Source organism: Oryctolagus cuniculus, chromosome 3 (genome assembly GCF_051225735.1).
Source record: "Oryctolagus cuniculus isolate XC-2025 breed Fujian yellow rabbit chromosome 3, ASM5122573v1, whole genome shotgun sequence".
NCBI classification, from domain to species: Eukaryota; Metazoa; Chordata; class Mammalia; order Lagomorpha; family Leporidae; genus Oryctolagus; species Oryctolagus cuniculus.
In genome coordinates this window covers 49850086-49862673 of record NC_142869.1, presented here as the reverse complement: position 1 = coordinate 49862673, position 12588 = coordinate 49850086, and the positions used below count along the sequence as shown (strand labels likewise).

Below are 12588 nucleotides of genomic sequence, written 5' to 3'. Positions count from 1 at the left end.
AGGTTTGATGGGGCATAACACCATCTACCACTTGAACTGGGTTGATCGACCTTGAGTTACTTTAGGCCAAGAGCTTTGGGCTGTAGCCTGGATCAAATAATAGTTGTCATGGCAACCCTGATTCAGAAGTGAACTCAAAAGAAAGGTTCAAGATAGGCAGTATGAATGCTAGGAAGGTGGATTGCTGAATTTGTTTTATGATAAGATTATATAGGAAAGTATTGCCAGGATAGTTTGAAATGAGCTCAAACAGATGTTCTTCATTTTGGCTCAGGGTCAGAATAGCCGTGGGGGGCTTTTAGAAGCAGTGCCTGAAAAAAAAAAAAGCAGCAGCAGTGCCTGGGTTTTGAGCGTAGAGATCTTTGTTGAGATACTCATGGACCTTGACAGTTGTCATTTTTAACAGTTACTAGGCTAAATCTGATGGGCAGCCACAGTTGAGAATTAATGACTGAGCTCACAGGCTGGGGCCATGGCCTCTGGGCCTAATTTTTCCTTTGGTCTGTTTTTAAATTACTCATGAACTTAAGAATCAGTTAGGCATTTTTAAATGGTTGAAAAAATCACAGGAGGAATAATATTTTGTGACCATAGGAATTACCTGCAATTTACACTTCACTGGTTCACAATTTAAATTTTTTGGAGGCCAGCCTTACTCATTTGTTTGCGTATTAGCCGTGGCTCCTTTCACACCACAGCAGCAGAGCTGAGAGCTGTAACAGGGACCACATGGCCCGCAAGACCTATGCTATCTACTTGCTGACCCTTGCATTGGTCTAAGTAGAAGTCAGCCCAGCGCTGACTTAGAACCTAAAAAGGAGGCAAAGATTTGTGTAGCTTGTTCTGTGAGTGTGTGTGTGTGGTGTGTTTGCAGTGTATTTTGCATTTTAATTTCTGTGGGGTTTTGTTCCCTAGCCAGAGGGATGCTAATGGATCAGTAGCAAGTTTGTCCAGCAAAATATTTATCAAATGGCATTGAAAATACACTTTTTTCCTCAAAACACACAAATAATAAGAATATAATATTCAGAGAACAGTTACCCAATCTTTCTAATGCTTTATTGAGTATCTCCATATTCTCTTCTCATACCTATTTCCTAGTGAATCCCTACCCTCTATTTTTGTCTTTTTCCCTCTTTTTCCTCCTTATTTGTGATTAATGCCAGCTGGGTGCCTGAGAGCATTTCCTTTCCTTGATTCAAAGCTGAAAGAAAGAAAACAATAGAAATGAGTTTAATATAAAATTATAGTTGAGCAAGACTAGGAGAATTTCATTGATTGTCATGTGAGTTTCTTTTACCTTCTAGTTTTTATCCTCTTGGACTTGGAAAATAAGGAAAGCAGTAAGATTAGGGGAAATGAGCAGAAAATGGAAAACATCTGGGAAAAAGCCCTCCCATCAGGCTGTGTTTTGTACAGAGAAGCAGCTACCATTTTCTTCCAACCAGCCCGTCCAGTTCAGAATAAGAGAGATTGTAACCTTGTGCTTAGGTTTACCACTTCAGGCGTTGGCTTGTTTTATTTTGATTTATATTTCTGGTGGGCGGGGCAGGGGGAAAGGGGAAGCAAAAAGTTGATACATATTTTTCAGTTTTTTAAATATATATGAGTATGTTTAAAAATAGTGAATATGTGTCAATTGAATTGATAGAATAAAGTATTTGTTTCCAAATGGTTGATTGCTCATCATTAGATGACAGTGTTCAGTGACCTTGAACGTCTCCGTATGAAACTGCTTGGCATGTTGGATATCGCAGACATTCATGGTGGTGTATTCTCTTTTGTATTCTGTGCTTCTCCCATCATAGTGAGGTGGTGACTGTCCCAAGCATGTTTACCCAGTAGCTGCCTGGAAGGAAGCCAGTAATGTCATTATAGATGGCAGTGTGCCCAGACCATCTTTCAAAAGCATTGTTTCTGCTACTAATTAAGTTTCTGGAAGGCTGGTGTTGGCTTTTATATGAAACGTTTTGGAAAGGCTGAGGGCAGATACGTTATGAGCAGCCTTCTTCTTTCTAAATTCATGGTTAAATTTAATTATACTTCAGCTTTACTGCTTCTAAGTTTGGAGCACTGTTTGAGCTGGATGGTTTGGGGAGGGAAAAGAGTGGGTGATGTTTGCATGTTTTGTGTTTGATGCTGGAAACTCTTATTTTTTTTTTCTTCTTTTTTTTTTTTTTTTTTTTTAGGGTTCTGTACATTGGCCTGGCCTGCAACACTGCTCGCTATATTTACATTTCGTACCTGGAAAATGCCTGGACTGTTCTCCCTATGGAAGTTCTTCAAGGTAAGGCAAAAGCTGGAATTAGAATTATTTCTTTATCCAATCAAGTGGGTAGTGGAAGCCCAGGGCCGTCAGGATCTGATTCTACAAGGGAGGAGTGGAGCTTCTCTTTTGTATGATTTTGAGTAGTTACTAAAGAGGAGATGACGTCAGGGGACAAGCTGGGTCTTCAGTTTCCCTGAATGCAGTTCTGTGTTGAGCCAAACAAAGCTGGATTTGACCCACACCTTTGTAATTAAACAAAGAAAGAGGAACTCTAGATTAAACTCCTGTGTGCAGCTGTTAGAGGTACCATCCAAAGGTGGTTTTAAACTATAAAAGGATTTAGCTTTTAAAGGCTTTGGTGTTTTTTTTTCCCAGGTTATCTATACATATTAACAAAGGATTGTCATCATAATTATCTATTCTGTTATTTAAATCACATCTGGTGGCTTACAGGTAAAGCTGTATAGTCATGCTGTCGTCTTTCCATGAACTTTCTAAAACTTTGCTCCGATATTCTGGATATTCTGGCCTGGGTTCCACCTTTGTTTTGGTGCACCGTGTCCCATCAAGATACAGACTCAGAAAGCATTTCCAAGAGCTTCTTGCCACGTACTTTGTGAGTGCTGAAAACCCAGATCTCTGGTCAACTCTCCTTGCCATGTTAATTCATTTAGGGGGCTTTAAAAAAATTCCTGGAAAATGGAATTAAAAGCTAAGGTTTTTTTTTTTTTTAATTACTTAAGTTATACAAGTTTCATATGAACAGATTTAGGAACATAGTGGGACTTCCCACCCTACCCTCTCTCCTGTCCTGCTGCGGCCCTCCCTCCCTCCCTCCTTGGATTCCCATTCTTAATTTTTACAATAATCTATTTTCGGTATACTTAATGATCTTGTATTTAACCCTACCCTGAGTAAAGGAGTTAAACAAATAGTATGAGAGAAAGAAAACAAAACAAAAAAATTTTTGAAATACATTCATAGTTTTTTCATTAATATACATTTTCCATTAATATTTTGAAGACCCCCCTTATATATTTCAGACTATTTCTAAAAACCCCTCTAAGAAGCTTGGCTAAACCAATTACTGCTTGTCGTTATGATGAAAACAAAGGCTGAAGCTAAGATCTGACAGCCCCAGCTCCTAAATCATTAATTGTACCCAACAGTCATTTATAATTTCATTACCTGTATTAAGGTTGCCACTGTCATTTTCCTAACACCATGGATCCAAATGCTGTACAATCAACACAATTTCTTCTCAGATTTCAGCCTTTTAAGATAAAAGATTCCCGATTGTACATCTCAAAACAACGTGCAAGCTGCTTACTTATCAGAATCCATCATGGCACTGAAGCAAAAGAACTTATCCTAATTTAGAGGCAACGTAATGTGTGTTCACATAATAATGATATCATTTAAAGAGATCCATACTTTACAGAAGCGCTTTTCAGGTCTAATGCAATGGTGTGAGTAGTGGGAGGAGATATTTTTCAAATGTGTAGGAAATGGGAAATTGGCCTAATAATAATAAATAGTATCTGGAAGGGTCGTGGGGTGAGGAACGCATCCCAGCTTGTGTCATTTGAAAACAGCAAAGCACTAAATGGGAACCACAAGAAAGAACTGTGCTGAACCGAGGTGTACGCAAACAGTTCTTAGAATTTCTCACCGCTGGTTCCTGTTCTGTCCTTACCTGACTTAATTGGTTTGTTTATTTGTATGGCACAGTATGTGGACTCTATAATAAAAAATGTTATGCCCACCGAAAAGAAAGAATAGTATAATAGCAGATGCGCATGCCTTTTCATCTTTAAATTTAATATAAATTAGATGGAAAAGGACACATGGCATATGTGACTCAAGGAAGGAGGACGTTCATGAAATGGCGAGCAGAACAGAAGGATTTTATATAAGGGAGAAACAAATGCTGTTGCGAATTTTAAAACTCTTTTTTCCTGTTAATTTATCAACGATGCATTAAATGGCTGCTAACAGCCAGGCAGCATGGCATTTTGGGTGCTTGGAATGTAGTTTAAAAAAAAAAAGAAAGAAATTCCCTGAGTCCCCAAGGCCTCCCCGTGTGTTCTGGAAGCCGGGAGTGTAATAACTGCACGTTGTGTTCGATGGGCTCGCAGCACAGGGAGCTCGGTGGAGGAAATCACTAGCTTTGTGAAGCAGGGAGCGGGAGGGTGCAGATTGTAGTGGAAAATTCCCCTAAACAGACCGTGCACTTGCGGGGAGAGTGAGCAGGCACCCCAGGTGGCCTGTAGACAGCAGGCATTCAGGCAGAGAAGGCTGTGTCCAAAGCCGCATGTGGACAGAGAAAGGCGTCCTCAGGGAACGAGTGTGGTGCCCAGGGCCCAGTGGATTACTCAGCCCCAGCTGCCGCCCCGCCTGGATGCACCGCAGGGAGCAGGATCCCTGGGTTCAGGGAGCTGGACCGAATCAGGAACTCTGCCTCTGCTGGCAGGCTGTGGTTCACACCGCTGCTGCTTTTTCTCCTGCCTTGTGCCACCAGAAACTGAGCTCCTCATCTGAAGCAGGTGAAGAAGGGGGCACGTATCCGTCAGCACACAGCCTTCTGGGCCCACACAGGCTCTGGCACCAGAGCTGCAGGAGTGCATGCCGAGGAGCCTGGCTGTGCAACCCAAACAGAAGCCCTGGCCTTTGTGACACCCGCACCTGCCCCCACAGAGAGCAGTCAGTCATCCCCATGGGGAAAAACACCGTGTCTCAGCAATACATGTCTCACTCCGAAGGGCCATTTTGCCGCTGTGGAGTCTTCTACCTTTACAAGCCTTGTCCAAATGACTTTAAAATCTCTGTGCTTAAAGGAGACTCTACTTCAGATGCAGTAAAGGGGAGAAATGATTGCAACAAAACACTGAGTGGTTTACTTATGGGACGAACCCCCTGTCACGATGGATCCCCCGAAGCCCATGGACTGAAGTGTTACCTGATTAGAGCCAGAGACCCAGCCTTGGGAGGAGAGGGTTGGGGCATGGGATACCGTCTCCCATCGCTGACTGTCTCGACATGGAGCAGGCAGAGCTTCCACTGTGTCAGCCTTTAAAAGAGACCTTCTTTTAGAAATATGAGTAAAATCGCTGTCTTCGTCCTGTCACCCCTTGCCTTACCCCGAGACCCCAGGAGAACTAGCAACTTCCCGAGAAGCGGCAGAAAAGGAGGGGACAGAGATGTTCTGTATTCCATGTCTCTGGCTGCCCCTACCTCCTCTGTGGGGTTTCCGGTAACTAACGGTGGAGGGTCCCTTGCTTGCCTGACTTCTCGGAGCTTTTGGTCATCCTCTCAGCATCCCTTCTCAGGCCGTGTTGGTCATTCTCAGCTCCCCGTGTAACAGAGAGGGAGCAGATTTGCTCTTCTTTAGGCCTGTGGGAAGGAAACTGTACAGACATCTGCACTTTTCAGGCTTAAGATAAGACTCATGGATGCGTTTTGGAATTGTGCAGTTGTTTCTAAATATATATATATATATATTTATTTGAAAGGCAGAGTTGGAGAGAAGGAGACGTACACACACATACACACACACAGACACATACACATACACACGCAGAGACAAAGATCAGTCTTTCATCTGCTGGTTCACCCCTCAAATGGCTGCAACAGCCAGGGCTGAACCAGGCCATAGACAGGCACATGGAACTCCATTTGGGTTTCCCATATAAGTTCAGGGGTCCAAGGACTTGGACCATCTTCCACTGCCTTCCCAGGTGCATTAGCAGGAATCTGGGTCAGAAGTGGAGCCGCTGGGACTTGCTGGCACCCATATGGGATGCTGGCATTGCAGGCTGCAGCCCAGCTGTGTGTGCCACAACACCAGCTCCTGTGCAGTCATTTCTTTCCCGTGATCTTTTTCACATGCAGTAGCCACTGTTTCTTGCACAGCCTTACCCTTTCAGCAGCTTGGCTACCATTTGCAGCAAATGTGTTGTTCAGTGGGCAACTGATAACAACATACAGAGAAGCAGAAGCCATGTTTCCTGCCCACAAAGCATCTGCAGTTTATTTAAAAAGAGGCAGAGGGTCTCAGTGCCTAAAGGCATTGCTGGATGCAGAGCTAGAGGTGCTGGTGGCAATAATTGGTTTACATTATTTCTCAAGATCACATTTTACAAACCAATGGGAATTTTCACCCTTGCTTTTGCACAGGAGGTGTTTAACCCTTCATGGGTGTGGTCAGGAATGTCAGCATTTGGTGAAAATCCCAGATGTGTTACGCTCTTTCTTATGTGGGTATTGATTGAGAACCTTCATGAGCTCAGAGCTGCATGTGATCAAAATTAGTCTTGTGATTGGCATGTGTTTAAGGGGAGAGCAAAGCCAGCTGAGGAGTTGCAAGTGCTGAAGTCCTTTCGAACTTCTTGAATTAATGGCTTCAGGCCTGAGGAGTGAAAATGAGGTCTGGGTCTGCACCTTCTTTTTAAGGTGCTCTCCCAATGGGAGCTGGGTTAAGATTTTAGTGAGAGCTGACTTTTCAAGGTCACCAGAAGCTTAGTTCTGTTTGAACTGTGCCGCATATGCCTATTCAGCCGTGGAAGGGCCATGTTTTACTTCCTCGTATGTTCTGGAAGAGCATGGAGAACTCGTAAGAGGATTACTGTGAAGCCCTTATCTGACAGTGGAAATTTTCTAGACATGATTTCAGGCTGTTACCCTCCATAGTGGAAATTTTCTGTCTGGCTGAACTCTTGAACCATGTAGTTAGAAACATGGATATGCAAGGTAGACAAGTGCTCTGCGTTTAGCATTCAGTTGACAAACTGGCATCCAGAAGTCACTGGTGTTGCTATTAATACATTTTTAATCAGAGTAATCTATAAATTTTAATAGAACAATTTTATTCTTTGTCATCCCATATTTCTAGTTATTAAAAATTCTTAGGAAATGTTTTCTTCAGAACAGAAATGATTTTGCCCATCAGAATTTATTTTATTGCTTCTTGGCCTCTTGGCTAAGATCAAGTGTAGGGGCGGCACTATGGCATAGTGGGCTAAGCTTCTGCCTGTGGTGCAGGTATCCCATATAGGCTTTGGTTCAAGTCCCAGCTGCTCTACTTCTGATCCAGCTCTCTGCTAATGTGCCTAGGAAAGCAGCAGAAGGTGGCCCAAGTGCTTGGGCCCCTGCACCCACATGGGAGACCCAGAAGAAGCTCCTGGATCCTGGTTTTGGATCAGCTCAGCTCCGGGCATTGTAGCCATTTGGGGAGTGAACCAGCTGATGGAAGACCTCTCTTCTCTCTCTCTCTCTCTCTCTCTCTCTCTCTGCCTCTCTGCAACTCTGCCTTTCAAATAAATAAATAATTTTTTTAAAAGATAAGTATAGAGTTTATTTGAGATATCTTCTGGTCCAAGAATCCGTTCCTGGCAGTTGCATCTCACATTGAGCTCTCTGTTTTCTAAATTGTTCTCAGACTTGTGGATTGTATTACATAGGTTAGCATTAGTAATAGTAGCTCCACAGTTATTTTACAAATAGTTTTATTTCCTAACTTAGTTTAAACCCTTGAATGCAAAGGTTGTACTTTTACTTTTTGAATGCCCCAAAAGTGTGTATCTAGAAAGACTCTAAATACTTGTTTTATTGGTCTAATAGTCCTGTTATCCAATACTGTAGTTGATATTTTCTGATTTTTAAGTGTTTTGATTAATACATGAAATTCTATCTCAAAAACTTACAATTGTCCTTCATGGCAAATCTGGAAAAACATCAGTGTGTTTTAATCATTTACTTACACACCCGTGTAATTCTATAAATTAGTTTACCAAAATATGCAACAGTGTAGAAATGTAAAGTCCCTAAGCTTGGATGAGACTGTCCTAGTTTGAATTCCAGCTCCCCTACCAATGAACTCTGTATCAGTGGGCAAAGTGCTTAAGCTCTTGAAGCCTCAGACTCTTGAACTACAGAAGAAGTTGATTTGAATATTAAATCAGCCAGTCCGTGCAAAATATTTACATAGTCCCTGACACTTATATAATTAGCCTCCAATAAATATTAGCCAGTATGCAATAACACAGTAAAATAAATTATAAATAAACAAAAAGTAGGACCAAGGCAAATGTAATTTAAAAGGTTCTCTTAGAGGTTAAATAGAAATTGGGCCTGAAAGCCTGGCTATAAATTATGTTCTGAGGCCTAAGAGAAACCTGACTAGCCCGTGCACACTGTTAACATTACCTTCAGGGAAGTGACATTTTTACTGTCTTTGATATAAAAGCAGTTCTCCTGTGTGGCTTGCTTTGGGAGAACACAGAGCATGTACACTGTAGTGCTACAAAGTCTTGACATTAAATGCAGTTGGTTGTGGGTGTAGACTCTGCAAACCTGCTTTGAGGTATGCCTAGGTGCAGTGCCAGCATGTAAAATCAATGAGGGTCCCCAAAATGTTGAAGTATCAGCCATAGACTTTTTTTTTTTAATTTTAAAGGAACTTCTTTTTTAACTTGTATGCTGAAGCCTCTAGAAGAGGTATACTGTTTGGTCTCTATTTTTACTCATTTATGGGATTTGGAAGTTTGCTCCAATCTTGTGCAGGGTACCATTATCCATCATCCTTTCTTTGTCATGTTCCAGCAGGTACACTGTGCCTAACTAGTTTCAGCTCAGGGTCTTTTTGTTCAGCTGCCATACTGTGCCAAACCCTGTGCAGATTGCTGGATATGTTGGTTTTCCTGCCAGTAAATTCTGCCTCTTTTCATCCACCAAAGTATAAGCTCTGTGGTGGCTGGGGACGTTTTCTGTGTATCTTCACATCCTCATAGCCTAGCAAGGTATTTGGCACATGGTGAGTGTGCACAAGAAGTACTGTTGAATTAATGCATGGAAGGGGTTCTTGCAGTGCTGCACATCGGCAGATGTGGAGTTGTTGACCTTTAACAATGATTACTGCACATTTTCTGTGAAGTCTCTTTAATGTGACAAACAAAAGGCTTGTGCTGCTGTTGACAGGGCCACTGCTTTTCATAGACCCATTGCTCTTGATGGCCCTAATACTCACAGAGCCTGACTTGCTACTCCTCTGCTCTCTTTCCATTTCTTCATGGCCAGTCTCTTATTTCCCAATCTCCCTTTCAGGTGACTGATTTTGGCCAATGTGATGTGTCATTTCTGAACTTGGCCCATAAAACTTCTCCTGGGCTGTCCTCTCCTCCCTCCTCTGTCACTGGAAGTGGATACCTAGGCTAACCAGGCGTTGGAGTTGGCAGAGTCTCTGTGGTCTGGGTCCCTGAATGTCTGTCTGGAGCAGAGCTCCCACTCCTCCTATCTTCTACCCATTGGACTTTGAATTAGTGAGCTTTTCATGACTATAACAAAATAGCTGACTCAGGCTACTTACAAAGGAAAGAGACTTATTTTAGCTAAAGGTTTTGGAGGTTCTCAGTCCAAGATTGGGTCTCATTGGTCCAGTATCTGGTGTTGGCATTCTTGCTGGCAGAGTCCCCAGGTGGCATGAGGTACCTGTCTGTCATCTCTGATAAAGCCACCATGATTCACTCTTAGAGACTCCCCTGCAGCAACCTAATGCAATCTAATCCCTTTCCCAAGGCCCCGCCTCTCAACACCATAATTGGATTAAGTTTCTACCCTCTTGGTTCTGTTAGCATTTGACTTTGGGAGCCAAGCTTTTAACATGTGGCCCTTTGGGGGAGCACCCAAGTTTATATCCAAATGATAGCAGACTTCATGTGAGTAAGAAAAGAAAGTTCTAATATATGAAGCCACTGACATTCAAGGTTTATCTGTAACAACAGCTAATTTTACCTTAATTAACAGAGACTCTTCTACTACCTGTCCAGGGAAGGCCTTTTCTTAGGCAGGATGGGCTCTAGCTGATTTTTACCAGGTTGATTTTCAGCAGCTATTTTTATCCCAGCATCTGAGACGTACACTGAACTAAGTGAAATGTATGCTTTGGTCTATCGGTGGAAAAGGTTTGTCACAGCTGATCCTGTGTGCCAGTGCAAAAGGGTGATTATGTTTTATTAGGTGAGGATATGTCAGTGGTAGAAACAAGAAAAACAAAACAAAGCAAAATAGTCCTCACTCCCCAGTACTTTGTCAGTTCTCACCCCTCCCAGCTGTTATGACGAGTGATTGCCCCAAGCCAAGCAGCAATTTATAAACAGCAGCTGTCTACTTGAGAAGAAAGGATTTTTCCTCCCTCATACATGCCATTTATTGCAGTGGAGCATTTTCCTGGGCCAAGATTGAGCAATTTTGAAATGCATATTATAGAACTAGATACCAGTGTTAAATGCTGTCTGTTGAAGAGTTATTTGGGACATATAAAAAACTTGATAATATATATGATGGATTTTTAGGGAGGAAGAGGAAGAAGGTAGTAAGAATATTCATTTTGGTGCAGGGGTTTGGCCTAGTGATTGAGTTGCTAGTAGAGATACCTGTGTCCCTCACTGGAATGCCTGGGTTTGCTTCCCAGCTCCTGGCGCCAGCTTGCTGCTGTTGCAGACCGTGGGAGGCAGTAGTCGTGGCTCAAGTAATTGGGTTCCTGCCATCTGCATGGGAGACCTGGGTAGCATTCCTGGCTCAGCCCTGGAAGTTGCAGGCATTTGGGCAGGAACTTGTGATTGGGAGCTCTCTGTTTCTGTGTCAGTCTGTCTCTTTGCCTCTAACATAAACAGTTTTTTAAAATATTCATTTCTGATTGGTAATTGTTGTGCATGTTTGAGATTATCAACAAAACATTTCAAAGTGAGTGGCTGTATTTACTTCACACTACTAATAGTTATGAGACTTATAGTGTAGAACATAAGCACACAGGTGCTGAAATTAAACATCTTGGACATCAAATCCTGTTCCACTACCCTCTTGTCTGTGTGTCCTTGGCCAGGACGCTCTAATTTCTCACTGTCTTAGTTTCCTGTATGGGAAAATGCAGAAAAATATAGTACCTATTACTGGGAGGAAAAAAAGGAAATAATCTATATAAAATACTTAGCATAATTATTTGTAGAGTGCTCCTTTGAAAAAAATTAATGTCAATCATAATTGTTTCTAGTGATTCTAGGCATTCAAATGTTATGTATATCTAAATTTTTAAAGTTTTGCAGTAGATAGTGTGGGTGGTCCTGAGGGACCCCAGTAAAGGTAGGAAGGACTCAGAAGCTGTGTGGACTTTTAGAGAGTCATTCATTGTTAGTTAATGTGTTTATTAAGCACCTATTATATGAGTTGTGTATGTATCGGTTGTTTTATGACAAATAACCAGGGGAGGACTAACACATTTTGCAAAGAGAATCAGTTATGTGTTGTCTTTGCTATTATCAGTCAGGAGGTAATATCTTTTTTCCCTCTATAAAGGTTTATTTATTTATTTGAAAGGCAGAGTTACAGAGGGAGGGAGACAGAGATAGAGAAAGGGAGAAAGAGGGAGTGATCTTCCATCTGCTGGTTCACTCCCCAAATGGCTGCAACAGCTGGGCTTGGCCAGGCTGAAGCCAGGAGTCAGGAACTCCATCTGGGCCTCCACATGGGTATATAGGCCCAAGGATTTACTGATTTCTCAGGCAGCAGGGAGCTGGATCAGAATTGGAGCAGCTGGAACTCAAACAAGTGCCCATCTGGGAAGCCAGCATTGTAGGTGGTAACTTAATCTACTGTGCCACAAATATGAGCCCTACTTTTTGTTTTTTAGCTTTTTCTTTTTTTTTAAACTTTTATTTAGTAAATAAAAATTTCCAAAGTACAGCTTATGGATTACAATGGCTTCCCCCCCCCCATAACTTCCCTCCCACCCACAACCCTCCCCTTTCCCGCTCCCTCTCCCCTTCCATTCACATCAAGATTCATTTTCAATTATCTTTATATACAAAAGATCAATTTATCATATATTAAGTAAAGATTTCAACATTTTGCACCCAAACAGAACACAAAGTGTAAAGTACTGTTTGAGTACTAGTTATAGCATTTATTCACATTGAACAACACATTAAAAACAGAGATCCTACATGAGGAGTAAGTGCACAGTGACTCCTGTTGTTGACTTAACAATTTGACACTTTTGTTTATGGCATCAGTAATCTCCCTGGGCTCTTGTCATGAGTTGCCAAGGCTATGGAAGCCTCTTGAGTTCGCTGACTTTGATCTTATTTAGACAAGGTCATAGTCAAAGTGGAAGTTCACTCCTCCCTTCAGAGAAAGGTACCTCCTTCTTTGATGGCCTTCTTTCTACTGGAATCTCACTCGCAGAGATCTTTCAGTTAGATCCTCTCTTTTTTTTTTTTTTGCCAGAGTGTCTTGGCTTTCCATGCCTAAAAATACTCTCATGGGCT

At 42.0% G+C, this 12588-nt stretch overlaps 1 protein-coding gene across 6 annotated transcripts in view; it reads left to right on the top strand.

The window, feature by feature from the left end:
• The window catches only part of MFSD6 (major facilitator superfamily domain containing 6), an 89395-nt gene that overhangs the window by 61282 nt on the left and 15525 nt on the right, over positions 1–12588 (top strand). For all 6 annotated transcript variants that reach the window (XM_051848350.3, XM_051848355.3, XM_070070460.2 and 3 more), the window contains one exon: positions 2190–2287. In XM_051848350.3, coding sequence (XP_051704310.2) covers positions 2190–2287 — 98 coding nt within the window. The remainder of the gene's footprint in view (positions 1–2189; positions 2288–12588) is intronic.